General features: G+C 54.7%; 13 protein-coding genes across 13 annotated transcripts; 5 read left to right on the top strand and 8 right to left on the bottom strand.

The window, feature by feature from the left end:
* Positions 1–828: 828 nt before the first annotated feature.
* Positions 829–1,962, bottom strand: J4E86_009721 (uncharacterized protein; the record flags this gene model as incomplete). Its single annotated transcript, XM_051450223.1, has 1 exon — positions 829–1,962. The coding sequence occupies one exon, from the start codon at positions 1,960–1,962 to the stop codon at positions 829–831; it is 1,134 nt and encodes a 377-aa protein (XP_051298611.1).
* A 484-nt stretch (positions 1,963–2,446) lies between these two features.
* On the bottom strand, positions 2,447–3,874 carry J4E86_009720 (uncharacterized protein; the record flags this gene model as incomplete). Its single annotated transcript, XM_051450222.1, has 2 exons — positions 2,447–3,219; positions 3,268–3,874. The coding sequence occupies 2 exons, from the start codon at positions 3,872–3,874 to the stop codon at positions 2,447–2,449; spliced, it is 1,380 nt and encodes a 459-aa protein (XP_051298610.1).
* A 4,386-nt stretch (positions 3,875–8,260) lies between these two features.
* Positions 8,261–8,590, top strand: J4E86_009719 (uncharacterized protein; the record flags this gene model as incomplete). Its single annotated transcript, XM_051450221.1, has 1 exon — positions 8,261–8,590. The coding sequence occupies one exon, from the start codon at positions 8,261–8,263 to the stop codon at positions 8,588–8,590; it is 330 nt and encodes a 109-aa protein (XP_051298609.1).
* Positions 8,591–8,715: 125 nt separating this feature from the next.
* Positions 8,716–9,543, bottom strand: J4E86_009718 (uncharacterized protein; the record flags this gene model as incomplete). Its single annotated transcript, XM_051450220.1, has 3 exons — positions 8,716–8,800; positions 8,850–8,954; positions 9,008–9,543. The coding sequence occupies 3 exons, from the start codon at positions 9,541–9,543 to the stop codon at positions 8,716–8,718; spliced, it is 726 nt and encodes a 241-aa protein (XP_051298608.1).
* Positions 9,544–9,875: 332 nt separating this feature from the next.
* On the top strand, positions 9,876–12,122 carry J4E86_009717 (uncharacterized protein; the record flags this gene model as incomplete). The annotated part of the gene is made up of 3 exons (XM_051450219.1): positions 9,876–10,078; positions 10,126–11,728; positions 11,775–12,122. The coding sequence occupies 3 exons, from the start codon at positions 9,876–9,878 to the stop codon at positions 12,120–12,122; spliced, it is 2,154 nt and encodes a 717-aa protein (XP_051298607.1).
* Positions 12,123–12,657: 535 nt separating this feature from the next.
* On the top strand, positions 12,658–13,251 carry J4E86_009716 (uncharacterized protein; the record flags this gene model as incomplete). The annotated part of the gene is made up of 2 exons (XM_051450218.1): positions 12,658–12,765; positions 12,835–13,251. 2 exons carry the CDS (start codon positions 12,658–12,660, stop codon positions 13,249–13,251), a joined length of 525 nt encoding a protein of 174 aa, XP_051298606.1.
* A 154-nt stretch (positions 13,252–13,405) lies between these two features.
* Positions 13,406–13,924, bottom strand: J4E86_009715 (uncharacterized protein; the record flags this gene model as incomplete). Its single annotated transcript, XM_051450217.1, has 1 exon — positions 13,406–13,924. The coding sequence occupies one exon, from the start codon at positions 13,922–13,924 to the stop codon at positions 13,406–13,408; it is 519 nt and encodes a 172-aa protein (XP_051298605.1).
* A 42-nt stretch (positions 13,925–13,966) lies between these two features.
* On the bottom strand, positions 13,967–14,362 carry J4E86_009714 (uncharacterized protein; the record flags this gene model as incomplete). The annotated part of the gene is made up of 1 exon (XM_051450216.1): positions 13,967–14,362. The coding sequence occupies one exon, from the start codon at positions 14,360–14,362 to the stop codon at positions 13,967–13,969; it is 396 nt and encodes a 131-aa protein (XP_051298604.1).
* Positions 14,363–14,866: 504 nt separating this feature from the next.
* J4E86_009713 (uncharacterized protein) lies at positions 14,867–16,826 on the bottom strand (the record flags this gene model as incomplete). Its single annotated transcript, XM_051450215.1, has 2 exons — positions 14,867–16,559; positions 16,618–16,826. 2 exons carry the CDS (start codon positions 16,824–16,826, stop codon positions 14,867–14,869), a joined length of 1,902 nt encoding a protein of 633 aa, XP_051298603.1.
* A 615-nt stretch (positions 16,827–17,441) lies between these two features.
* On the bottom strand, positions 17,442–19,298 carry J4E86_009712 (uncharacterized protein; the record flags this gene model as incomplete). Its single annotated transcript, XM_051450214.1, has 1 exon — positions 17,442–19,298. The coding sequence occupies one exon, from the start codon at positions 19,296–19,298 to the stop codon at positions 17,442–17,444; it is 1,857 nt and encodes a 618-aa protein (XP_051298602.1).
* Positions 19,299–19,945: 647 nt separating this feature from the next.
* J4E86_009711 (uncharacterized protein) lies at positions 19,946–21,532 on the bottom strand (the record flags this gene model as incomplete). Its single annotated transcript, XM_051450213.1, has 1 exon — positions 19,946–21,532. The coding sequence occupies one exon, from the start codon at positions 21,530–21,532 to the stop codon at positions 19,946–19,948; it is 1,587 nt and encodes a 528-aa protein (XP_051298601.1).
* Positions 21,533–21,946: 414 nt separating this feature from the next.
* On the top strand, positions 21,947–22,522 carry J4E86_009710 (uncharacterized protein; the record flags this gene model as incomplete). Its single annotated transcript, XM_051450212.1, has 2 exons — positions 21,947–22,123; positions 22,172–22,522. 2 exons carry the CDS (start codon positions 21,947–21,949, stop codon positions 22,520–22,522), a joined length of 528 nt encoding a protein of 175 aa, XP_051298600.1.
* A 596-nt stretch (positions 22,523–23,118) lies between these two features.
* On the top strand, positions 23,119–26,259 carry CTF1ALPHA (Cutinase transcription factor 1 alpha; the record flags this gene model as incomplete). Its single annotated transcript, XM_051450211.1, has 7 exons — positions 23,119–23,207; positions 23,257–23,333; positions 23,481–23,497; positions 23,555–23,679; positions 23,739–24,947; positions 24,994–26,139; positions 26,193–26,259. The coding sequence occupies 7 exons, from the start codon at positions 23,119–23,121 to the stop codon at positions 26,257–26,259; spliced, it is 2,730 nt and encodes a 909-aa protein (XP_051298599.1).
* Positions 26,260–26,489: the final 230 nt, after the last annotated feature.

Genomic DNA, 26,489 nt, shown 5'->3' with positions numbered 1-26,489 from the left:
GCGGCGGAGTACATCCCGAGGCACGCGTGCAGGAAGGGCCGACCCACGCCACGCTGACAGACAGGCAGCAGGAGCGAGGGTAGTTCAGTGGATACCCAACTAGGTCAGCATGTCAGTTTGAGACCAACCCACTTTTCCTTCACACCAAATGCACGTGTACGGCACGACCCAGTGTGGAGCAAACGTATTTCATTGACGACTTTTCTGCATACAGGCAGCTTTGGGTACACATACACACCCTGTTTTCTATATCTATGCTTCCCCGGAGAATGATAACACCTTGAAATGCAGTGAATGACGCAGTGAACCGAGTATGGTCCAAAAAACAAGTAAACATATACACTGAAGCCAAACATAACCCGCACAGTCTAATCTGCGTTGCACTTCCCGGAGGAAGTTCAGCCGATAATCCCATGAAATTCTGCCTTGTACTGCCGCCGTGCGTAATTGATGAATGGTCCGTTGCCCCTGGCAGATGCAATTGGTGAGGTGATGTGTCTAATGCTTTTTTTGATGATGAGAAAAGAAATCGTGAATACCGCCGTGTGTGATTCGTGACGCCTTGCATGCCGGTTGGCCGCAAGGCTGGCTCCGGGAACTCCGATGAGAATGCATCGCCCAGCTGAGTTCGACTCGTGCTGGGCGAGTTTGCTGAAATTTAATGAGTCTAATGGTTTGGATGGTAGAGTGATGTAGATCTCGATGATAAAGTGATGATACTTTGCTGTGGAGCTGTACTGTCGCATGTACATGGAGTTTGGATTGATCCTGATGATGCTTGAGGACCGATTCTGGCAATGGAGTAGGAATGAGCAAAAGTGGTGGCGCTCAGATTTCGTCGAGAGGCGTGAAAAGACGTTTCATGTTTAGCGTCAAGTCAGCGATGGCGTAGTCGTCAGCGATGGCAACCATGGAGCCGATCTCGATGCCTTTCTGGGCGGAGTCTGATGCAACGTAATGTCTGATCTGTTTCAGGAGATTGAACACATGCCGGCACCGAACATCAGCAGGAGCGGCCCAGTCGTCTGGTCGAGACTGCCGCAAGAACGCTTGAGCTAGGAAGTAAAAGTGGATGCCGTCTCGGCAGAATCCACGTCGACGCTGGTTCTGTGTGAACTGGATAGCAAGGTCCTTGTCCCAGCAAGCCTTCCATAGCGAAAGAGCGCCGACCGTCGAACGGAGCTTATTTTGGATTTGCTCATTGACGCCATTTGGTGGTGTGGCAGGACTATCGCCTTGCGATCGGGGTGTGCTTGTACCGCTCGAAGACACTCGCTGGAGCAGCTGATGCTGGATGTTGTAGATTTGAGCATGAATCGCGTGAATGAGAACTGGAGACGACGTTAGAGGGCTGTTGTCGACGGCAGACAGAAAAAACTTACTGAATTTTCCAAAGACATTAGTAGCCCGCTCAGGAAATTTTCCTGGACAGGCCCCATTGAGTACACACAACGCCTCGCACAAGGCTAGTTGTTTTGCGCGTCTGCTTCCCGATTCGTTGCTCATCTGCGCTGACGATCCTCTCAGACCCAGAGCACTGGCGCATTCTTCAGAAGTCTTCGCTTCCCAGGCTGCATCATCGGCCGGCAGAGGGACTGTGATGCTCTTGGCGTCGAACCTGGGCTGTGTGTTGAAGAATATGGTGGAAGAAGCATCGATAAGATAAATGTATGCCGCCAATCGAGTTCGCTTTTCATTCTCAATCCAAGAGTTCCAGTTCCACGAGTCCACCTCTGCACCTGTTATTGGTCCAGGTTGGTGCAACGCGCTCGCATTCGGATTGTCTTGAGGAAGAGGTTGGAATAGTGCCGCACAACGTGTAATGTTGACCACTGTCCGCACCTCATCTCGCACTTGTTGACGTTGTTGCTGGGACCCGTGCCATAGGAACTGAGAGTGAAGGAGGACTAGTGCTTGTATCTCCTCGGTAGTTGCAGTCAGCTGATGGTTCAAATCAGCCATCTGGTGCGCCTGCGCCAGTTCGTGAACATGACTAGATTTCAGCATGCTCTCTCGCACACGATCCATCAGCCATCGGACATCCGAAGGGCGCATTCGATCAGAATACACGGCGCCAACACAGCACATCGCCAGAACAAGCCCAGGGTTGGCGGAAAACGGATCAAATGTTGCAACGTGTATCAAAGGCCAGTGTGATTGATAGTGTCTGTATTGGTGTAGGAAATCCTTTACGTTGTCTCCAGTCAAGATAGTCTTCAGCCTTTCGTGAGCGTACGCCTCGTCTGATTGTTGATTTGAAAGTAAAGACGCATTCGGAAAGCAAAAGTTGAAAAGCGATTGTGCCAGGTTGTGCAGAGGATCAGACGTGGATTGGCCAATAAACCAGTTGTCAAGCATCGGGGAAGAGTCGGCCAAACTGGGAACATGCGAGTATAGTCCAAACAAAGTATCATGTGGTGTATCATCTGAGGTCTAAAAGTTCCGGTCAGAACTGGGCCGATTTTTGAAAGGTTGGGCCACCTGCCGTACTGGAATTATTCATATCGCCGTTGAACGATCCGTTTCGCCAAAGTGAGCCATCCTGGCCGTTGGTCATGCCGTCCACGTTGGGCAGGGTCGATGCTCCTCCGTACGAAGCTGGGTCCGCGGCCTCACTCTTAACGGTCATGCCATTCTGTGCCATCGAACCGTTGGTGGAGGCGTGGTCATAGTTGTTGTAATGGGAGTTGGGGTCGGATCCGTTGGCTGCAGGCTGAGTCTGCTGTTGCTGCTGCTGTTGCGCGTAGCCATTGGCGAGACCGTCGGGCCGGTAGTCGTTGAAGTTCATCCTGTTGTTCGCGAAGTCCATGGCCGACATGCTCCTACGATGCGCGCTGTCCTCTACTCCACTGCTGGGGCGCATCAAGCTGTTAGAGCGAGATGTGCGCGCCGACATGGACTGGTGATGGTTGGCAAGCGAAGGTAGGCTGTCGTTGAAGCCATTGCCGCCCATCGCCGGCATCTGAGGCAAGCCCATGGTGTAGCCACCAGCATCTGCGTAAGACATGGAATTCGCGCCAATGTGGTTGAGGTACGAGTTCTGGTCCGCGCCGCTGGGCTGCCTGTTCTTCTGCAGATGTTGTTGCGCGTGCTGGAGGTGGTTCGCGCCGGTTGGGTTACCCCTTCGTATTGAGCACTTTTGGAAGTGACGCTTCAGGATGTCGCTTCTGCTAAAAGTGTCCTTGCAGAGATGGCATTGGTAGGGCCGCTCGCCGGTGTCTGTGTAATGTTAGAAGCGGAGCGCGGTTATGTGGAGGCTAAACTTACGGCGCAACAGATGACGCTTGAGATGCTTCAGGTGCAGGTACGTCTTGTTGCAGTGAGGACACTCGTATTTGCCCTCGGCATTCTTGGTTGCAGTGGTGGGAGTCTTGCCTGCAGCGGGTGCGGGCCTACCGGGGTGCGTGGGCAAGACTCCGCGACGACCTTGCTGACCGACGACGTGAACGGGTTCGGGCTCCTGGTTGGGGAGTACGGGAGGGTGGGCGTACATGGACGTGTGTCCCAGTCCCATGCCAGGAGGGCCGCCGAGCTGGTGGCCGTTGGTATGCGCAGATGCTGTGGACAGCATAGGCGCCTGCGAATAAGCCGACGACATGGGCATGTACGAACTCGGCGTGGGCTGGAGGGGTCGCAGCGGCGGGTGCTGTAGCGGAGGCATGGTAGAACTGCCATTGGCGGCCGAGGTCACAGGCGTGTGCGGCGGCTGGGGCGTGTGAGGGTTGCTATTGTGGCTGTACATGGGCGCGTACTGGCTGGCGCTCTGTAGAGGCGGCAGGGTGGGCAGCTGGTTGTTGTTGCCATTGTACTGCTGCTGGCCTATTGATGGGTAGCTATTGAGGCCAGGCTGACGGAAGCGGTCTGTGGAATCCATAGTGAAGTTATTGGTGGGTCGAGGGTGAGTGAAGTGATGGGAAAGGCGCGACCAATTGTTAGTCGTGAAGGGACCATTCGACGGAGCTTAGGGCGGAGTAACGTGTGCAAGGCTGGCTAAGCACACCACGAGGGCCGTTAGACGGACGTCGGGATGGAGGAACGATGGGCCACGAAGAAGCTTTACAGGTGGAGCCGTGTGGGGGACTGAGATGGCCAGTCGATACGCGTCGGCGGGTACTCCACGGGTGAGGTGGAATTGGGGAGCCCGCAGTGGGTGAGACGACGAGGTGATGGGTAAGAGGGGCGGCGATGTGGAATGGAAGAGTTTACCGGCGACGATGGGTTTCTCGTAGCTGGACTAGCAAGAAAGTTGCGTCGGTGGTTTGCCTGGCTCGCGCGGCAATTCACGCGAAGGGACAAGGGACCTGCTGCAGATCGGCGGCCCACACACCCTTCAGCCTCAGCCGATTGATTGCGGATAGACCAAGTGGAGAGCTGTAAGCACGAGACAGGTACGGTAGACCCACGACAGGAGTGAGGGCTGTTGGGGAGCTTTGGTGGAGGGGAGAAGGTGGCTCGGGGTAGAGATAGCGGTCGGCGAAAAAAATATGCGAGTTCTGCTGCGAGAAGTGCCCGTCTTCCGCACCACGTAATTCCTGTTTCCGCGCTGCTGAATGCCGGAGCTTGCCGGACGTTGATAGCGAGCAGATATGGCTTGTCAAGAATAATGTGGGTGGCAGATACTGTGAGGAGGCAGGGGAGGCGTCGGACGCGCAAGAGATTTCTGAACAAGGTCTGTCGCGGCAAGCGCGTCGGGGTGCCTGTGCAGCGACGTTACAGACTTAGGGCGGGAATAGTAGGTGAGGACAGTGGGAGAGATGCAGGACCATCTCGAGACCCCGACTACGCCTAGGGACTAGGGACTCGGGCACGGCACGTGATGACCGAGACTGATGACTTTTCGCATACGTGAGATGTTCGTATTGTGTGCACTGCATTGGAGCGCGTATGCGCCGCCCGTTGGAAAAAACTATTACCAATGACGACAGCCGTTCGTGGGCTAACGGGCCAGGACCCAATTGCATGCACATGCACAGATGCCTTAGATTCCTAGTCTACGCGCTGGCCGGAGCCCTTGAGTCGTGCCCACCTCCGAAGCTGGGTGCGTGTATCGATGCGTATCATAGCCCTCCCGTATGTCCCCCGACCTCGTCCATTACCATGGCCCAGGAGTTTCAACCACGCCACGGCGCGGCAATCGATAAGGGCAAGAGCCTCATTCCACCATCGCCCGCACCGTCTTTGGCGGTTTCACTTTCCAGAACCCCCATTCCCATGGTACCTCCCAGTTGCTCGTACGTACTGTCGGCGCGCCTTAGTCTGCGTGACTTGTCAGAGCCACCGGATCGGTAAGGCCAGCGAGCGCGAGCAAGCAACTCATCCGAGCATCGACCCGACAAAGGCCGAGCTTCACGTCGCGTTGGCGGCTGTGGCTTGCTGGGGTGTTATATCCGTCCATGAAACCAAGCGCACCCGACGAGCTTCAAGCCCCAGGAATGTTTCCGCGCAGCTCTGCCAGCGTGTCCCGTGCTCGCAACACTCTGCTCGACGTCTCTCTGCTCTCTCCGAGCCGTCGCTGGCGGGAGCGCTGGGCCAGTGGCCGCTGGCAGCCGCCGAGCGCGAGGTGAAAAGTTTCGTGAGCGTGACGTATGGCTACCCGCAAGCAGCTAGCGCGCAGCTGGGATCCCTTGACGGTAGATTGCAACGGCGTCCGCCAAATCTTCGGCTCGCCAGATCCTTCGGCTGTGCGACCCTCGAATGAAACCTCACGTCTTGAAACAGCTCTGCGGAATGGATGCGCTGGAAGGTCGAGGCGCCGGGCATTCAAATCGAAACAACACACGCTGCAGCTCCAGAGACGACAGCAATGCGCGACGTCTTGTTGGCCGCGATCGCCCAAGGCGAATATTGTTGAATGCCTCTCGTCCACTCAGCTTACGTATCACGACTTGGAACGCCGCTAGCGTCTTCTATCACGATGCCGCTCGGCCTTGAAGCTGACGGTGAAGGACGCTCAATGCGGCATACCGCGTGCTGCTGCTGACTCGATTACAGCACCAAAAGTGACACGCATCCAATGCCTGCCAGCTCAACTCCTTCATAACTGCGCACCCTCTGCCCTAGTCCGCTCTTGTGCTGCCGTGCATATCCTGCATCTATCTGCCTCTTTTCGAACGCGCAATATGTTGTCAAGAGATTGTGTGCACAAAGTCTTGCCGTGACCGTCGCTTGAGAGCATCCGATCTTGACGTTGCATGCTTGGCAAAGTACAACGCAACCTTTTGCGGAAGAATTTGCCGAGGCTTTAGAGTGCAAGGTGATGGAAGAGAAATTTTCCTCGGCAAGCGGCATGCTGTCACAGAGACCGATGGCGCGATGCTTTGTAGTTGAGCTTAGACGGCGTCGTGGCTTGCCAGAGTGCCGTTAGATGCAGATGAGCCAACCCCCCCACGTGTTGTGCGCTATCCCACATCGCTCTTCTGTATCAAACTCCCGGCATGCCAGCAATTCTTGCAGCTTGCGCGCCATGCCATCCGATGCGACACCGTGCGCTCAATCGCTCTCAGGGTTTCGACGGCACCCCTAGGCGTGCTAGGTGGCCGCATCTGCGCTCCCTGTACGCGCAATGCTCCTGGAATGCGCACACTGCCCACACGCTCTGCATCGTGGAAGTTGGAATAAGCTCCAGTCCCACTTGCGGTTGCGCTCCCGAATCTGGGTGTGGATGATACCCGAAGGTGGGCATCAAAGTGGGCTGTCCGCTTGACGCGCTGCAGTGATTCCCAAGACGGCAAGACCAGCGACATACAGGCGGGATGTCTATGTCGTGCAGCAGGCTCTGACCCGCCGTGGCTTGACCGTCATGCACTCGCTGAGTTTCAACCTCCTGTCTTGTGAGGTCACGCCGCCGAGAGAAAGACCGGTGAGGCGCTGGGACAGGCTTCCGACGTCAAGATAGCGTATCATACAAGTCATGGAACCAGGGTCCTTGACCGGACGAACTTGGGACTGTCCGCCGACTTTGCGTAGGCGGAAGTGCAGTTCCGATGCGTAGCTGCGCTTGGCTTCGACGCGCATATGACTCGATGCGAAGCCAGGAGCAAGGCGCAGGCTGGTTCGCAACAAGGCGAGGCTGCCCACTGAAACACAGCGTTGTAATCATCGTGGTATGTCTGCTGGCGCTACGGCAATGCTGTAATTGCAGACATTGTGAGTTTGGTAGGCGCGACTCCGGTGGCGGTATAATGGTCCATCTCTTTCTCTCATCATTACCGTGAATGAGCGATTTGAGAAACATGGCTCTCAGAGCCATGATTTGATGTGCTTCGGAGTTTGGGCGTGGTAGGAGAAATTCCTGAATCCTGATGGTCACGTTGCAGGCCCTTGTGTACCAGAGGCATTGCCTGCCTTGCTGTGGAGCGCCACGGTACCCAGGTACCACCTTTGGTGCACTCGATGCTCAACATTTCATCGAAAAAAAAAGAATGTAAGGTTGGGATATAAGGATGCATATGTATTTGGGTACAGCTGATATCGAATAAAAACTGGATCAATTGCGGAGACGTACATGCTTGGTGGCGCTTGCTCTAGTAGGCAGGCATGGTAGGATGCGACAACCTGGGTAGGCTTGAGCATACATATACGCAGTGGTGGCCTGCATCTTGCTCGTTTGTATCGCTCGAAAATTCTGGACAATGTGTGCCATCGATCCGATTGTGTCCAATCTAATGTCACAGGTTTTGTGCGTCTTGATGAAGTTGGCCGGCTGGCTCACCTTATGTAGCCGTCTGTAGCAAGATGCCAACAACTGTCTTTGCTGCAGTGTGCGACTTGAAGTTCGTCGCATTGCTGCCTATAGCTGTAGTAGTGATCCGTCTACTACGAGCAATAAACGTTGTGGTGAGCCGCACCGCAAAAGTGCGTTGCAGAGGTCTTCCTGCCCGGGCATGCGAAATACGTGAAAATCCAGACAACGGGAAACTGGCACTTCGGAGGTTGCGATCATGTTTGTATGGGTGTGTTATGATACTCGATAATTTACACTATATTCTCATGGTGTTTTCATGTGATTTCCAGTGATGTGTGCAATACGTGATTATTTTTCAATGTTTAGAGGTTTCTAGAATTGACGAATGTAGCTTCTCCAACCATCGCAACACCCAACGGCTGTACTAATAAACGCACTCTCGACTTCGTCTCCCGAAGATAAAAAAACCCCATGAGAACAACAAGAGCTCTAGCACAAGCCTTACGTGCCCACACAACTGCGTTCCGCCGTCCACAAAACTACTGCATCCACGTTCCCCACCTACAAGTACGCGCGATGTCAGACTCCACCAACTCAGCAAATCCGCCTACTCCACAGGATCCTCAGGACCAGACGTCGCAGGAATCCAACAAAACTCCACTACCCCTTCCGGCACCTACGGCTGAAGATGGTACCACGCAGATCAACGTCGGTGGGCAAGCGGTCAAGCTGGATCATCTGGGCCCTCTGGTAGTGAATAAGGATGGCACATTGTCGCGCATCGCAAATTGGGAGCAGATGGCGGACATCGAGAAGCAGAACACGTTGAGGATTTTGGTGAAGCGAAACCAGTTGAGGACAGAGGCTTTGAAGGAGAAAGCGGATGGAGAGGGAGACGGGGCTTGATTGAAAGCATGGGTCACGGGCGGAAACACATGTACATGTCTCGTGTAAAAGGTGGTTGTAACTTCATCTACAAAATGTGATGTTTCTTCTTCTACTATCTATGTCCTTGGTCGAAACACGCGGCTCTATGGCTTCTGGGTCTTTGTGTGTGTCATACGCTCGAAGTAAGACCATTGGCCTTCTGGCGCCGGCTCCTCGAGTGGCTCCCAACTGTGGCGGGTTAGCTGTGGTATGAGTAGTCAGGAAGAAGTCTACTTACACCTTGGCCTCGATCATGACGTCTACAAGCTTATGTTCGCCCTCAGCAACCTGGATGACTTCTTCAATCAATCCTGCGCCAATTCTGCTCTCAAGTTCCGAGATGCTGTACATGTTAGCCACGGATACATTATTGATTACGGCTCATGTATGACATACGCCTCGGCAGTGTATTGCGGCTCAGGGTCGAACTTGACGTCGGCGACTGCCCGCTCGGGCGTGTAGTTGACATCGCCCTTCATCTTTTTGGCATGGGGCAAGCGCTCTTTCGACGACCGAATGCCCTCGGGGAAGGTCTCCACGGCCTCACCGTCCCACTCAGCAGCCTTTGACCGCTCATCGACCTCGTGCTGGGTTGGGAGTATAATGGTCTGTCCGCCTGTTGTGTCGATGGCCTGATATCTTGTCGGGTCCTGGCTGACTTGCTGCGCGACCTTTTGCTGCCACTCATCCCATCCTGCTGGCGTAGCTTGCTCGATGACGGCTAGGCGATGCTTGGTGAGAGCCTCGGTCGATTGGCGGTATACAGAGGATTCGGGAATCTTCTTAAGCTTGTCGAGGGTGGAGTGGTAGTGGTAGAGGAGGGTGGAGCGCGGCGACGGGTGGGTGAGCAGGCCTGTGAGACCCGTGGGTGTGCCGGCCTCGAGGAACTGGCCGGGCTTGACGCTGGCGAGGAGACGTGCAGCTGCCCTCATGTTGGCGGGAGTGTGCGAGGTGGGGCGGGGGCGCAATTGGTGCTTCGCAGTGGTGATGCCGTCAGGACGAAGATGCGCCCGCCAAGCGATATGCAGCCGGAGCGGCGATCCTGGCTAGTAAGCGTCCCATGGCTCAGGGACAATGCGCCCTGGAGACACGATTACCCTCATTCACGCGCGACGTCCCCTCCGCCACGCCTGCGAGATACACAGGCTCGCTGTAATTCCTACAATCTCTACCAATCGCGCCCCCGATACGCAACAACCTCCTTGTCCCCTCGCGTGCGGACCGCTGCCTCACACGAGCAGCCCGCCCCTCAGCCATCGCCGCGATGCGCTCCATATTATATTCCCTCCTGTCGCTGGCGACGTTTGCTTCCACACTTGCGGCCGATACTTCGAGTGCCCAGGCGACCGCCAAGAAGGATGACTGGGACGACAAGACGCCAGACACAATATTCAACGGCGAGACGGTGCCGCCCATGATAGAACTTGGGCCTGCCACCATAGACACCGAGATCAGCAAAGGCAACTGGTATGGAGACAGCTGTAGATCATTCACGGTATACTGACATTCTGCAGGATAGTAGAGTTCTTCTCGCCCTACTGCAGCCATTGCATGCACTTCAAGCCCACCTACCAGACCATCTACGAATTCTACTACACCTCGAAACCCTTTCTCTCAAAAGACGAGCCCGAAGGCGATTCCCTGAACTCCTTCACCCGATACTATGACTTCAAATTTGCCAAGGTCGACTGCGTCGCATACGCCGATATCTGCAAGAAGCACAACATCCAGAGCTATCCGTCCATGATCTACTTTCAAGACGGCAAAGAGATGGAAAGAGAGACAGGCTCCAAGGACATGAAGGGCATGAGTTCCTGGGTAGAGCGACTTTTGGAGACTCTCCGACCGGGTACACGCAAGGAGGGTGGTCCCAAGCTCCCCAAAGTTGGCGCAACATCTGTAGAAACTGGCCCGGAAACGGAGGAGGCTGTCAAAGAAGAGAAGAAGTCAGAAGCCCAAGACAAGAAGGCAGTGAGCCCAGCCACCAACCTAGCCGCCGGCGCCACACCTTCAGCTTCGCAAACGACCAAGGCTGCGCCTGCAAAGGTTGAGCCCACCTCGAATGCGAACCCATCCGGCATCGTCGAGCACCTTACCGCCGAAACATTCGAGAAGCTCGTTACAAATACACGCGATCCCTGGTTTGTCAAGTTCTACGCGCCATGGTGCCACCACTGCCAGGCTCTTGCGCCGACGTGGGCGAACCTTGCGCGACAGATGAAGGGCAAGCTCAACATTGGCGAGGTTGACTGCGATGTGGAGAGGAAGTTGTGCAAGGAGGCCCGTGTTCGAGGCTACCCGACTATGCTCTTCTTTCAAGGTGGCGAGCGCATTGAGTATGGAGGTCTTCGTGGACTTGGTGATCTGCTTGACTACGCAGAGAAGGCCTCGGCGATCGGTTCTGGCGTGTCTGATGTAAACGCTGAAGAGTTCAAAAAGATGGAGGAGACGGAAGAAGTCATTTTCACCTACTTCTACGACCACGCCACCACCTCGGAGGACTTTCAGGCGCTCGAGCGACTTCCTCTTAGCCTTGTAGGCCGCGCAAAGTTGGTCAAGACAAATGACAAGGAGCTCTTTGACCGCTTCAAGATTTCCACTTGGCCAAGGTTAATGGTCTCAAGAGACGGAAAGCCTACGTACTACCCACCCAGGACACCATTCGAAATGCGCGATGTCAAGAAGGTCCTCACCTGGATGAAGTCTGTTTGGTTGCCCATCGTCCCCGAGATGACATCTACCAATGCCCGCGAGATCATGGATGGCAAGTTTGTTGTTCTGGGTATACTGAACCGCGACCGTTCCGACGAGTTCATCCTCTCTAAGCGTGAGTTGAAGAGCGCGGCTCTTGAGTGGATTGACAAGCAGGACACTGCCTACCAGCTTGAGCGACAGGAGCTTCGCGACGCGAAGCAATTGCGCATTGAAGAAGCCGAGGACAAGGACAACCAGCGAGCACTCAGAGATGCAAAATCCATCCGAATCAACATGGATGATATCCAGCGCACTCAAGTCGCATTCGCATGGGTTGACGGTATCTTCTGGGAACGCTGGATCCGGACCACATACGGTGTCGATGTCAAGGATGGCGAGAGCGTCATCATCAACGATGAAGATGTAAGTCACTTGAATTCGCTCACATGTATCTTGCTAACACACATAGAACCGTCGCTACTGGGATAGCACCGTATCTGGCGAACCTATCCGCCTCTCTCGCGCCGCAATCCTTGAAACCATCAAGATGGTTACCTCGAACCCGCCCAAGATTGCCGCCAAATCTACCACTGGTCGCATTACTGGCATGTACCTCTCCACTCGTCACTTTATCAACAACCATCCCTTCATCTCGCTCGGCATGTTCGTCGGTTTCTTCACTGCTGCGACACTATTCGGCAACAGCAGGCGGAAGAGAAGGTTTGGAAATACCGGCGCGTACTTCCAGCTGGGAGAGAAAGATGGCTTACTGGGCGGCATGGGTAACGGCAACTTTGGAGGCGCGAAGCACGATTAAGCTCTGAGATAAGACCACAGGACGACTGTTGGGTGGTTCGGCGTTTTCTTTGGCATGTAGCATAGTCACGATTGGTTCTGATAGCGATAGCGGTTATTCATCTCGCGTCTTGTATCAATACAAACTGTTGTTATCTGCACTGCAATGGTCAAAGTGTGCGCCTGTACATGCCCGGACGATATCACGACATTTCCAAGCTTTTGACGTGCTACGGCAAAACCACATGGAGGTCTAGAGCGTATGCCATCATATCCAAGCATGTCACTTGCAGCTGGCCATTGGGTGGAGCACACACGTGTCTACGCGACGTAGCTCCCCACGCGTACCCCACCACCCCTCCAACTCACTTTCACGCATACTACGCTCTGCAACTCGGGTACACGTTCCACCCTTGACAATCGTCCGCTCCTTTACAACATCCACGCTGCATTCTCTCAAGTTTGTCCGCGCAGCGAGATCGTCACATCAGCATCCTGCTGCGCTCCAAGCACGAACATTTCTCCTCCGCCGATTACCTCACACTTCCGCCCGCACAATGTCGACGATATCGCTATCGGATCTCGAATTCGTGACTCGCGAGTCTCTCGCCAGCGACTTCAAATCCTCCGGCAAATCGCTGCCTGAGAATACTGCAATCATCGACGTAAGACGACCCATTCAACACAAACCTTTCCCTGATATACACAAGACTGACCATGTGCCCCCAATCTAGGTACGAGACAGCGATCACATCGGCGGTCACATCAAAGGCTCAACATGGGTCCCCTCATCGCAACTCGATTACAAAACTCCCGAGCTGATCCGCACACTACAAGACAAGGAAGTTGTCATCTTCCACTGCGCGTTATCGCAGCAACGGGGTCCCAGTGCGGCATTGAGATATCTGAGAGAGAAGGAGAGATTGGATCCGGCCTCGAAGGTGGAATCAAAGGGCGAGGTTGAGGAGCAGAGTGAAGCCGTGGATAAGACGGAAGGAGAGAAAGGACCTAGCGGGACACAGGTCAAGAAGCAGAAGGTCTATGTGCTTCAGGGAGGGTTCACGATGTGGCAGGAGAAGTATGGGCAGGACAAGGATTTGACGGAGGGGTATGAGAAGGATATTTGGGAGTTTGGTACGCCGGATCATTAGACGGCGGATGGGTGCTATTGCGTGAGAGAACTACGGTGGATTCACACATCAAATCTTGAGCTCGGCTCGTCACATACATGGGAACATGAGAATATCGAGCACGACATGAAGAATGATATCCGATAAAGAAGAAATAGATTATCGCCAGAGCGCACTAACAACCCTTCGCGTCCGCTTGATCCTTGACCAACCCCGCATAGTTCTGCTTCTCATAGTCCATGATAGCCTGTACCTTCTTCGCACTCGCACTGCCCTTGTCAAACCGGTATCCAACCCACTCCTTCACTAACCGTCTCGCAAGCTCAATGCCAACAACTCGCTCACCCATGCAAAGCACCTGTGCATCGTTCGACAAGATGGCGCGCTCCACCGAGAAGGAGTCATGTGCCGTTACAGCCCTAATACCAGGCACCTTGTTCGCAGAGATGGCGACACCGAGACCAGTACCACAGATGAGAACAGCGCGGTCTGCCTTGCCCTCTGCGACGAGCTTAGCGGCATCGACGGCGATGTGCGGGTATGCGGTTTTGTCGCTGTTTTCAGGTACGCCAACGTCGGTCACGGAGGCGATGCGCGAGTCGGCTTCGAGGTCTTTGATAATGGCTTTCTTGTACGAGACGCCCGCGTCGTCGCAGCCGATGGCTATGCGGAGGGGTTGCTGGTCCGATGACATGGTGGGTGCTGATGGTTTGTGTGTTGGGCGTGTAGGCAAGTATCAAAGTTCAGAAGTATCGTACTTCTTCTCGATGTTCCTTCTTTTCGTCTTGCTGACAACGTTCAAACGGCTTCGATCGCGTTCTTCTTCGTCGTCCTGATTTCTTGTTCCGTCACTTCGTCGGTCCGTTCTGTTTGTCGAATACGATACGTGACCCTCTGCGGAATGTACTTTCCGTCCGCTTCCTTCAATGACCTCGTTGACCGCGCGATTGACTGTCTTCTCAAACGGTTTCGTCACGTAGCTCAGATCCGTATGTCCGTGTGTCGGCCCTTTGCTTTCAATGACTTTAACTCTATCTGTACCGTCCTTGCTGTGGTCTTCGACTTTCTGGTACACGTGGTCGGCGTCGGTATCGAGGTTTAGAGAGAACAAAGCGCGTTTGGGAGGGGCCATCTTGGGCGGCCGGGAGGAGGCAACGTGTTATATACGATTCGCGACAGTGGTTGGCAAAGGCAGGGGGCGTTGTGTCGGCGGTTCGGTTGAATGAGGGGTTAAACAGACGCCGTGACGCCGCAGAGGATGGGCAGAGCTGGAATCTGGATTGCGGGATGCGGGGATCGGGAGTGCCGGATGCGGTATGCCGGTGGGGTAAGAATGACAGGTTGCCTCGACACGAGATGGTGACGGGATGAGGTAGACCGGTCTCGGTGATGCAAGGCCGAAGTTCTGATGTTATGTTTCGGTGTTTGCTCCGATGGCTGGAAGTGATGGAAGTGTGATAGTTACGAGCTGTCAGTGTGCCCATGTCGACAGACTTCTTGGCATGAAATACATAGCGACACCACAAGTCAATAACAAATTTACTTTCATTTGCACTTGTTCAATTTTCATATGTAGCCTTTACGTATGTTTACATCACTGTAGCTATTTTTTACTTCTTGATGATTCCACCCGTCTCTACTTCTTCTCCTCTCCAAAAAGATCCTTCTCTACCATCTGCCTACAGATCGGATGGTAAAAGTCCTTGTTCTTCTCAAACGTGCTAACCGCCAAGTCACGATCCGCCTCATTCAAGAGCCTGAACATGGGCCGCACGAACTTCATCCGACCAATCTTGCCCAACAATGTTGCTGCAGGCTCGTAAGTCTCCTGTGCCTTGGCCATGAGCCCGATGTTGAGGTAGCGCGACAGAACCTCAATGTTCTGAGTTTCGTTATAGCCATAAGTCGCACCGAGCAGGTGTACTTTGTCGGCTGAGAATTTCGATGCGAAAGACTGGAGCTTCTCGAGGAAGACCACGGACTGGTTTGACACCCAGCCTTCGATGTCAGAGGCTTGGGGCTTGAAGTCGTTAGATTCGGAGGAGATCAAAGCCTGCCATTTGTCTGCGAGTTCGTAGCAGCTCTTCACCATAGTCTGGTCAAAGTCTGGCTTGACAGGGAATCCCGGTGCGTAGAACAGTTTGTCCCAGTCGAAGTTGTCCAGCTTTTGCTTGCTCTCTGCGTCTTTCTCGAAGAACTCTAGGAGGCAACTCTTAAAGTCGTACGAGTCGACAGACTTGAACTTGAATGTATCGAAGTAATGGGGAATGAAGGAATCCCACTTCTTCTTTCCGAGAAGCAGCTCGAATTGGTACAGGGCGTGGAAACCTTTCTCGTACGGGATGGAAGAGAAGGCGTCATCAGGATCTTGGCCCTTAAGATCGAGAACAAGTTTAGTGTAGGGGTGGTCTTCGCCGTAGTTCTCAATGCTTTGCTCTAGAGCTTTCCAACCAATGATAGCAGAGAAGTGGCGATGTGCCTCTCCATGAAGAGCAGCAGCGATCCTGCGTTCCAGATACGTAGTCCAGCCTTCGTTCAACCAAAAGTGCTCCCAGCTTGCTGCGCTGACAAGGTTGCCGGACCATGAATGTGACAGCTCATGTGCGATGACGTCGACGTTTTGCTTGTCACCAGAGATGATGGAGGGAGTGGCGTAAGTCCAAACCGGGTTCTCCATACCGCCGTATGGGAATGAAGGGGGCAAAATAAGCACATTGTACTGTCCCCACTGGTAGGCAGGCGAGACGATGGATTCGAGCGCCTTCATGAAAGGCTCAATCTCGCCGTCAAGCTCGTCTTTGCAGGCAAGGAGCTCTTCAGGACCAGACCATACCGTACTGCGGGGACCGATGCTTGCGCACGCTAGATCTCCACTCGCGACAGCGAAGAGGTAGACAGTCATGGGGACCTTTTGCTCAAATGTGTACTTCATGGTACCGCTCTCACCATCCTTCTTCGGGGGCAGGTAGTCACTTGCCCCGGTAGGCAGACCTGAAGCAAGCACCGGTAGGGGCGAGCGGAGAGCAAAGCTGAATGTCGATTTGACGTCTGGAGTGTCTTGACAAGGGAAGACTGAACGTGCGTGGATGGCCTGGCATTGCGAGAACATGTAGGGGTGCTTCTTGTTGGAGGTCTGAGCGGGAGTCATCCACTGAAGTGCGGTACACTTATCAGTGGTTGCGACCTTGATCTCTACATCAACAGTCTTGCCTTTGGGAACCTTGGAAGGAAGAGTGATGGTAAGAGGGCTGCCATAGGGTTCCACGCGATCTCCTACGTTGAACTTGACGCTTTTGCCCTCGACTTCTACAACGGAGATGTCAAGAAAGCTAGATTTATTTAGTAAAGAATTTCAAGCATTCAGTCTTGCAGAGAATGTGTACATACCTGCTGTCCAACACAACATCTTTCACATCCTCATCCGTCAAGCACTCCAACGTCAGCACCACACTTCCAAATAACCTCTTCTTCTGGAAGTCGATATCGAAGTCTACACTAGTATGCCGTGTCACAAAGTTGTGATAGTTAGACAAAGTGTTGGGATCCCTGGGTGTGCGGATCTCGATGTTTGGGTCCGCCATCGGTTTCGTTAACATGGCGGCGGGGGAGCGATGCATCGTGGCGAATGCGGCTGTCCTCGTAGCTGAAGGTGTGAGAGGTCGACCTATCCTTGAATGTTGCTTGGTATATTGTCTTCCAGTCAAGGTTGGTGTTGGTGAAAGACGGACGTCTTGGGAGAGAAACGTTGCAGGTGATCGCGTGGTTTGGAGGTATCGTCGGAGTGGAGCAGCTTCATATGCCGATCTATGCCGCAGCAGAGCAGATGACCACCTGCCTAATGCGCTTCTGGCGGACATCTAGATATATCGCTCTCGCAATTCGAGTAGATAATGGGAATCGGCCCTCACAGCGACAGTGGCGCGATAAGTCACCGCCTGTCTAGTCCGGATCCAATGTGGAGGTGCACGGCCTTCGGCGACCCGACGAAGAGCTTTGTTGTGGTTCTTCCGAACTGTCTTTGCAACCAACATCATCAGCAACAAAACCGGGCATGGAAAGCAAGCCAGCAAAATTCGTGATCATGAACGTGGGACTGTGAATGATATATTGCAAATGCCCTGAAATGCCAAACGCTTCGATACCCAAAGCAAGCCAACGTGCTATGCACGTGTTGCTACCAACACCTTTACACCTTATTCACACAATGCTGTCTAATCCTTCTTGCTGCCTTCCCCTTTCCGCGTCCTATCTCTCAGGACGAGATTGATGTCTGGTCGTGCTGACTGGTACTGCTGTGCTGGTCTCGATACTGAGCGCTCATTCGTCGACGCAAGCGTCTCCTCTGCCCTCGATCTGCCCCTGTCCCTTTCGTCATCTCCAATCTCAAAGGCATCATCTTGGAGTTCTATGAGGTCGCCCAGATCACCGCCGACAGCTCCCAGGACAGGTACGGCACTGCGTTTCCCTTGTCCAGGTGTGCCCGGCTCATTCAAAAGCTTCTGTGCTTGTGTACCGACCTTCCTTACCCATCCTTCTATAGCACCCCCAAGCTCTTGGAAATCCAAGCCGCTGCCACTGAGCGGAGTGACAGCCCCGGATCCGCCATACTGACTTGATGTTCCTGCACCTGCGTCCAGCAAACCCGGCGCCCACGGTGTAAAGTATTCCTGTCCGGGTGGAGGAGCCATATTGGGCAGGTACTGAGCGAATTTCTTGTTCAGACCATCCTGCGCAGGCCCAGGGCTTCGCACATTCCTGCCCATTGTACCGACACCCCCTGGGCCTTGCAGACCCCATGCTTTGCCTGATGTACTTCTTTGACGACTGTGGGCTGAGGCGGATGACAGGTTGCTTGACGCGCGCGGTCGAACGGATTGCGAGGGAGAGCTAGTGAGCGGATTTGTGGAGGTGGACGAGCGTGGAAGGTCGACAGAAGCCCGGGGGGTCGACGCATCGGAGTACGCGAGAGACTTTCGTCGAGCGGGTGGAAAAAAGCCAAGCGCTCTTCGTGGCATGCGGCCAATCTGTGTGGGCTGTTTGTCATTAGGCAGAAGAACCCATGAATCATGTGTCCATGGTGTCTCTGGGTCAGATGAGGGGACGGAGTCGTTCTCTTGGTCTTTCTTCTTTGGCGTGGTCCAGCCGTTAGGAAGACCTTGAGTATCCGAAAGTGGAGCCTTGCTATTGGAATCTTCGCCGTACTCTCCCAGTAACAGATCTTCGGCAGGGAGAGCATCCGGGCCTTGGACTCGTTTCCCTTTTACGCCACACGCATCTACTGGCAGGACGACTTGCTTCTTGATCTGTACACTATCGTTCGGCCACATACGATTGGCCTTCCGTAGCACAGCTTGCTCGCAGTTGTATTTGATGCTCAGTCCCGCCAACGTGTCCTGCGGGCGAACGTGATGTATGTATACAAGTGCATCTCGGTCGTCGTTCTCGCTGGGAGGTGCGGAAGCGCTGATCCGTTCATCCGAATTCCTGCGCTTTATGCGGCCGACAGAGTCCGGTACCAGATGCTCACCGGCGGTCAGTAGATCTTTGCGCTTCATCGCTCTGACCATGGCCTCTCTCTCTTCGTGTGTTCCAGCTCCGACATGCGAGCCTGCGCCTGCAGGACCCCAGTGTTTCGGCGGCGGGGCGCTTGTCGACGTCCGACGCCCATGGCCCGGTTTACATCTGCGAGTATTTCCAGGTTCGTCCGAGGTACCGTCACTGGCCAGGACAGTAGCGGCAATGCCCTGAATAGCCGCCAGCGAGTTTCCCCATAGGCCGGAAAGTGTTTGGGAGGGCGATTTCGGGGTCGAGGTGCCCGAGGACCTTTGGAAGGAGGACGAAGGGGCAGAGGTGACGTTTAGACGGGACGAGGAAGCGCCGCCCGTGCGTGCATTCGGGGTGGGAGATGTGTTCCGCGAGTTCAATCTCGACGTGGCCCTACTGGGTCCGCTCTCACTTCCACTCGTCGCATAGATGTCATCTTCCACCGAGATCAGTCTTCGGGTGCGGGGGCGCAGTGTCGAGTTGCTCTTGGACGTGGACAGCGAGGAGCCATTGGAGGGGTTCATGGCATGCGGACGCCAGGCGGAGTGGGTAACGGTGGTGCTGCATAGGCCAAGTGATTGGAGTGGTCGGGAAGCCGCATGACATGGGGTTACGGGAACATGGCGTGGACGTCAGGAGCAAGGACGGAAGCGCAGTGTCTAGGTTGCTCGGGTATCGTGAGGGTCAACAGCTGGGGAAGGAAGCTACGTAACCCCCGAGTACCACACCCCTTCATTCAAACACGCCCGTGCGCTGTGCCGCCGAACCGTCAGAACGTGCCATGCCAAGTCACCTAGGCACCATGCAGAAGGCTCACGATTGATTAAGATGAATTGGATACGTAAGTAGTGGGTACTCTTCGACTTTCACCGCCCCTCCGTGACTTCTCAAACTGCCTGGGCGCCGTGTGACGATAAGGCCAGATAACGACTGGCTTCAGGCCAGAGCTGACTCGGTCACCCCATGCATTCACGACATTACTTCATGGTTTGGATACAGATCGTGCATTGTCATGTACTATAACACTACTGCGTAGCGACACGCAAACAAACGCCATGTGCGTGTATTAAACCCACGGATATCATCATCAGTCGTCATAGTCGACAGAACGAGAAACAGTAAGAACACACTATCGAACAGAACGAATCTCACCCACCCACTGGCCTGTCCGTCACCGGAACGGGCTCGAGCTGGTCGTCGCATCCACATCTTCAAACTCCAGCTCAAACGCGTCCACTTCCTCAAACTTCTTTCTGATAGCAGCCAACTTCTCAGACTGTTCAATGGCTGAGACTTCGGTGGTCTCTGCTTCGTTCTGGTCTGCAGTCTCATTTTCCTTATCCGACGAAATCCTGCGACCGTACGTTCGGCTCGACTTCCCTGCTGGTTTTGCTGGTGCAGTCTTCTTGGCGCGAACTGTTTTCTTTGTTGCTTTTGGCGATGCCGGCTTTCCAGCCCCCTGCCTCTGACGAACGCGACGTGTTGGCATTTGTAGTTCATCTTGATCCGAGTCCACTTGCTCAATATCATCCGACGATTCGATCTCAAACTCATCGCGATCCCGCAAGCGATTGCGCCGACGTGGAAGCAATTCTTTGAGTTGCGCGGTGGATATGCTCTGTTGTGCCTTCTTCTTAGCCCTCTGCTTAGCCCTTGCAGGTGTCTCTGTTTCCTCGCCATCAGAGTCCTCGTCCACCACGGGTGTCTTGGCCTGCCGTCCTCTCCTGCGTGGTCGCGTTTGCGCTGGGGTTGGAGGCGGCTTTGATACTTCGCGTTCCGGGCTACTTGACATGGGAGGTGCAAGCGTCTCGCTCAAGGGTTCATCGTCTTCCTGTGTCTGCGCGATGACTTCCTCACGTGTCGGCAGTACTTCTGGTAGGCTCGGGGAGTGTGACCGCTCCGACTCCACATCGCCGCCAGACTGTGGACTGACTGGTGGTGACGAGCGTGGTACTTGGACTACAGGCGACAGCTTGCGCTTTGTACCACGGGAACCGGAGCTTGAGATCTGAGTGCCGCTATCATTCCGTGTCTCCTCCTCCGGTACCTGTTTCCGCACGTTGAGGGGTGTTGATTCGGCGTGGGGGAGGAAGTCGTCAAAGTCGAAATTGTCCGTGTTGTCCAAGTCGTCTTGATCATTGTCCTCCACGTCCGTAGTCTGCTGCACCATGCGCAACAAGCTTGGCTGCCGTGCTCTGCGCTTGAAGTTGGTCAAAGCAAGTATCGATCTCTCGTGTGCGGGTGTTGCGCCGACTTTGATGGCAGACGGCGGGCGGGTGCCGTGAGCTGGTGAATTTGAGCCAAGGGAAGAGAATGTCAAGTCGCCATAGCCGCTATCGTCTTCTATCTGCGATTCTTCGTGTGCTGGTTCGATGGCAGTTGGCGATGTGTGTGCTGCGGACTTCCTGGCACTGCTCCTTGTGGCCCGCGTCCGCTTTGATGCATTCGATGCAGGAGTGCGGTTCTTAATCGATGACACAGGGATGTCTTCTTCAGCCGGCAGCGCGCCAGTCATGGTGAGCTCTGCCTCGTCCTGAGCCTCCGGTGTCTTCTCCCCCAGTAGAGTCCTGCGCGAACGCGTTGTTCTCGATTTGGTAACGAGGCCATCGCTGTCTTCGCTGAAACTATTGGCTGCCTCACTGAGCTTTTTGGTTTGCGCTGGGATGGGTTTCGCCGCCTGTTTGCGCGCCGGGGCAGCTTTCGGTTTGGTGGGTTTCGCGACGCGCGACGCGACTTTCGATCGTGGTGGGCGGGGCATTGTAGCAAGGCGCCAGCGCGAGTGTTTTAAGGTATTAGGAAATATGCGCAGGGAGTGAGTGTGTTCGTGATCGGATTGATGCGGGCGGCGACCGTGCGACGGGGATGGGGATGAGGCGCGTCGATGTTGTGACGCACTGGATTGAATTCACCACCTAGCGCCGATCTAGACGCGCGAACACTTGGCTCACGTGTCAGCGCATCATCCACATGGACTTGTAAGCATGCCCATAGACAACGCGATGACTGTATTTTCTGCTTATGTAGTACCTCGCTGAGGTCTAGCGGTAGCCTGAACCTGCACGACGTGTTGAGGATGTTCTCAAGGCAACAACGGTTGGAGCGTACATAGCTGCCTTCACAGGCCCCAGATCTAACATTCCTTGCCTGTCTTCACTCACACTCCAGTGGCATCATGAAACCTCCCCACTATCCAGATTCGTTGCAAGAATATGCAGTATCTGAAAAGGATTATCTCCAGCAGCACCCCGAATACGATTGTCTCGTCACAGGGGCAATTGTGTTCAACAAAGAAGGCAAGCTGCTGATCGTGCAGCGTGCAGCGGAGGAAAGAGCGTTCCCTGATCTCTGGGTGAGTCAATGAGGAAGCTACGAGTCTCACGGTGCTAACACCAAAAAGGAGGTCCCAGGAGGCAAAGTCGATGATACGGACCAGACAATTCTGCATGCTGCTGCTCGAGAGCTCAAAGAAGAAGCTGGTCTTGAAACGACCCGCATACTGAGGAAAGTCACGCATTTTACCTTCTTGGACAGGACCACGACATGGCTCAAGTTGGTGTTTGAGATGGAAGTGCAGAACGCCGACACAGTCGTCTTAGACCCAGTCGAGCACCAGAAGTACCTGTATGCATCCGAGGATGAGGTTGTCAAGGACAAGGTGGGGGATGTGGAGCTCAGGTACATCAGTCCTGCGAATAAGGAGGTCAAGTTGGAAGCGTTCAGACAGAAGCGCGAAGGGTGTTCCGCGTAGCAGTCATGGACGTTGGAAGAGTTGAAACGCTTGATGTATCTGGGAAAGCTGATTACTTCACGGGACGACTTCCGAGGCCATGCTTAAGGTATTGGCTGGACTTGACAGTACACTTGCTGTCGTGTGAGCAAAGCCAGCCCCTTTAGAGCATAGTCTGCATGTGAATGCAAATCACAAAGTCGAGTTTCCTCAAAGAGCCGGCGATGAGTTGCTTCCCATGCTGTCTCGCCGGTCCGCATATGAAACTGGTGATTGTCGCCAATAGGAGGCGAGCCATATGGTCGGAGACGTGATCTGGGGTAAGCTGGCAGCCGTCCAACCGAGCAACAAAGAAGCCAAAGTCGACGCCAACGTGACACGGCCCAGAAGCAGCCTAGGTAGCAGTGCAATTTCTGGCGTCTGAGCGAATATCCTGTTGGACAGGAAAAAGCACGTTTCGTGTCGCAATGGTAATAACTGCCTTGCCGTACCCTCCCGTACCACCCCGGCGCCCGCGCTAGTACACACTGTGCGTGCCCCCAAAGAACACGACCATTTGCGGACGAATCATAACCTCAACCTTCGACGACCGCGTCAAAGAGCACAGCGACAGCAGCATGTCTGGCGAACACTCCTTCATGGCCAGCGCCGTGCCCGCAGCAGCAGCGCCGCCGCCGCTCGCTGCGCAACCCAGCATTGGGACCCCGTAGGTTGCAGTCGCGCGCAGCACTCCAGCACATGCTCATACCAGCCAGGCCGTCGGCGTCGTCGCAGTCAGTTCCCCCTGGACACCCGTCTTTCCGGCGGCAACGCGCCAGCCGGGCGTGCGAAAGTGAGTGCGACCCATGTCTTGCCTGTATCTGCGCCCCTGATGGTACGAGGGAGGAGCCATTGCGGTCGGTGGGATATATGGTTCAGCTCGCGAGCCTCGGCACCTCGGTCGGCCTGGATAACGAATGCTAACCACCACGCATCGCAGCCTGTCACGCGAGGAAAGTGAGTAATCAGCCGCGGAACCGCCGTGCTGCCAGAACGCGACATAACCAGCAATAGGTACGATGCGACGCCGCCTCATTGGGGATCCCATGCACCAACTGCACCGCCTTCGGCATCGAGTGCCGCATCCCCCAGCCCAAGCGCAAGAAGACGCAGACGGCCCGGGCCAAGGATGCAGAGAGGTATGCGCACGCGACGCACGCAAAAGTATTATCGATGGATGGGATTGACGCGATAGCAGTGACCGCGGCGACAGCGACGACCGCTCGCCCGCCAGCACCTCCGCCGAGCCCCGCGAGAAGTCGACCGCATACAACACCCAGGATGGGACCCCCTCCACCACCGTCTCGCCCGAATACGCCGCCCAACAGGCTACCCACAATGGCACCTACGTGCAGTTCATGAAGCCCAAGTTTGCGCGCGCCCCCATCAAAGAAGCCGGCCGTGTCGCCTACCTCGGGGAGTCCTCCAACCTGTCGCTGCTTGTGCACGACCGATATGGCACCACCGATGTCGTCCACTACCCGCTGCCCGAGAACGTGCGGGGCGCGAAGGCGCGGGTCAATGAGATGGACAACATGGAGATTGAGATACTGCATCAGCGAGGCGCCTTCCTGCTCCCACCACGGGCATTGTGCGACGAGCTTGTCGAAGCCTTCTTTAGATGGGTGGCCCCGGTCGTGCCAGTCATCAATCGCAGCCGCTTCATGCGCCAGTATCGAGACCCCAAGAACCCGCCCTCGCTCCTGCTACTGCAGGCCATACTCCTGGCAGGCTCACGCGTGTGTACCAATGCGCAGTTGATGGACTCCAGTGGCTCAACCACCCCTGCCGCCATGACGTTCTATAAGCGCGCAAAGGCGCTATACGATGCCAACTTCGAAGACGATCGCGTGACCATTGTGCAAGCCCTCATCTTGATGGGCTGGTACTGGGAGGGACCCGAGGACGTGACCAAGAATGTTTTCTACTGGACCCGAGTCGCTATCGTAGTAGCTCAGGGTTCGGGCATGCACCGCAGCGTTGAAGGATCGCAGCTCACACGCTCCGACAAGCGCCTGTGGAAGCGTATCTGGTGGACACTGTACAGCCGGGACCGTTCAGTGGCAGTCGCACTCGGCCGGCCGGTTGCCATTGACCCTGAAGATTCCGACGTCGAGATGGTGTCTGAAGATGACTTCATCGACGACGAGACAGAGCACGCCGCGGAATACCCACCAGATCCGATCCATGTTCAGTTCTTCATCAACTATGTCAAACTTAGCGAGATTATGGGGTTGGTCCTATCACAGCAATACTCGGTAGCGTCGAAACACCGCAGGGCGAATGCCATAGACCTGACACACAGCGACATGGCCCTTGCCGACTGGCTGCAACACTGTCCACCGGAAGTGCAGTGGGAGCGAAATCGTCATCATTTCTGGGCTGCCTTGTTACATTCCAATTACTAGTACGTCTATGCATCTTCTGACTCTGACGTAGACTAACGCTCGCAGCACCACTTTATGTCTTCTGCATCGCGCACACATGCCACCAGCAGGCTCACCAAAAGCCACTCATCTTGACGGTTTTGGTGAAGCCAACGCCTACCCATCACGGAATATCGCGTACCAAGCAGCCGCCATGATCACATCCATTATCGAAAACCTCAGAGCTCATGATGAAATTCGGTATACTCCGGCTTTCATCGTCTACAGCTTGTTCTCCGCTCTCATCATGCACGTGTACCAGATGAAGTCGTCTAACAAGTCTGTCGTCTCAGCGACTGAGCAGCGACTACAGATCTGCTTGGACGCTCTTAAAGAGGTCTCCAAGGTGTGGCTTGTCGCAAAGATGGTGCATACTCTCTTCGAATCGATTCTTGGAAACAAGCACCTTGAAGAACGTCTGCAGAAAGCTGCCGGCCGCAACCACAAGAAAAACAAGGTCCCTTCGGTCCCACCACCACCGCCACCTAAGCCTGCCCAGGAATCCTCGAAACGAAAATTCGATGATATGGATCTAGGCTTCTCTGTTCCAAGTGGGCCGCCATCTGCCCAGGTCTCCTATGAGCGATCCAGACCGCAGACTCCTGCCGTCACACCTTCGCGCGAGCTGCAACCCCAACAGCAGATGCCCCAGATGACTACTGGATCTCCGCAGATGAATCGGCAAAATCACGACGCATTCATGGGCCCTTCACGGTCAGGAACGCGTCCTACAACCCCGTTCAACCCTTCATACTCGTATCCAGGAACGCCACCGGATCTTTTCCTGGTGACCCGTGATACCCCTAATATTAGCCAAGAAGTGTGGCAGAACTTCCAGCCCGACCAGCTGTTCCCTGCCGATACACAAGTCAACTTTCCCCAGATGTCACCCATGCAAAACCATAGCCTTGTAGATCCTGCCTTAAGTCAACCTCAAAACATTGGCATGCCCTCTCAACAGACTGCTGGGGGCCAGTCACAGATGCAGAACCCACCGTCAAATCCGGGTATCTCCGGCGGTTACGAGCATAATAATACTCAGGCCTGGCAGCAACAGATGGAGATGATGTCGCAGAACCAGCAACAGCATAGCGCACAGGACGATGCTTGGAGTCAAAGTTCCGGAGGTCGGCCCAACCCCATCGTGCCTATGAGCTTGAATGTCGATGACTGGTAAGTCGAAGTTGCGATTCTGTCCGAAAGCAGTCACTAACTCTCTGTCCCAGGTTCAACTTCTTCGGCATCAACGGTGAAGCCGACATGTCACATCTATTTCAGCAAGGCCCTGCTTAGACTCACAAGCGTTTGCTTCTGTGATTGTTCGATAGCTTTGTTGTTAAAGTTTTACTCCGCGTGTAAGCGTATCAGTAGCGTGGGTTCAGTTGTTGCATGGATGCATGTCTCTTCAAAAGGTTCGAGGTAGTAGCGTGTGGGTTCTGTACGTCCCGCGTACAAAGGAAGATGATTTGGCATACTACAGGACAACACTTTTCGGCATACTACTTCTCTGTGTCGTCTTCACG

The sequence above is a fragment of the Alternaria arbusti genome (assembly GCF_024043155.1).
Source record: "Alternaria arbusti strain BMP 1465 chromosome Unknown scaffold_18, whole genome shotgun sequence".
Taxonomy (NCBI): domain Eukaryota; kingdom Fungi; phylum Ascomycota; class Dothideomycetes; order Pleosporales; family Pleosporaceae; genus Alternaria; species Alternaria arbusti.
Note: the sequence above shows the minus strand (reverse complement) of the source record. Positions and strands in the feature narration are given on the sequence as shown.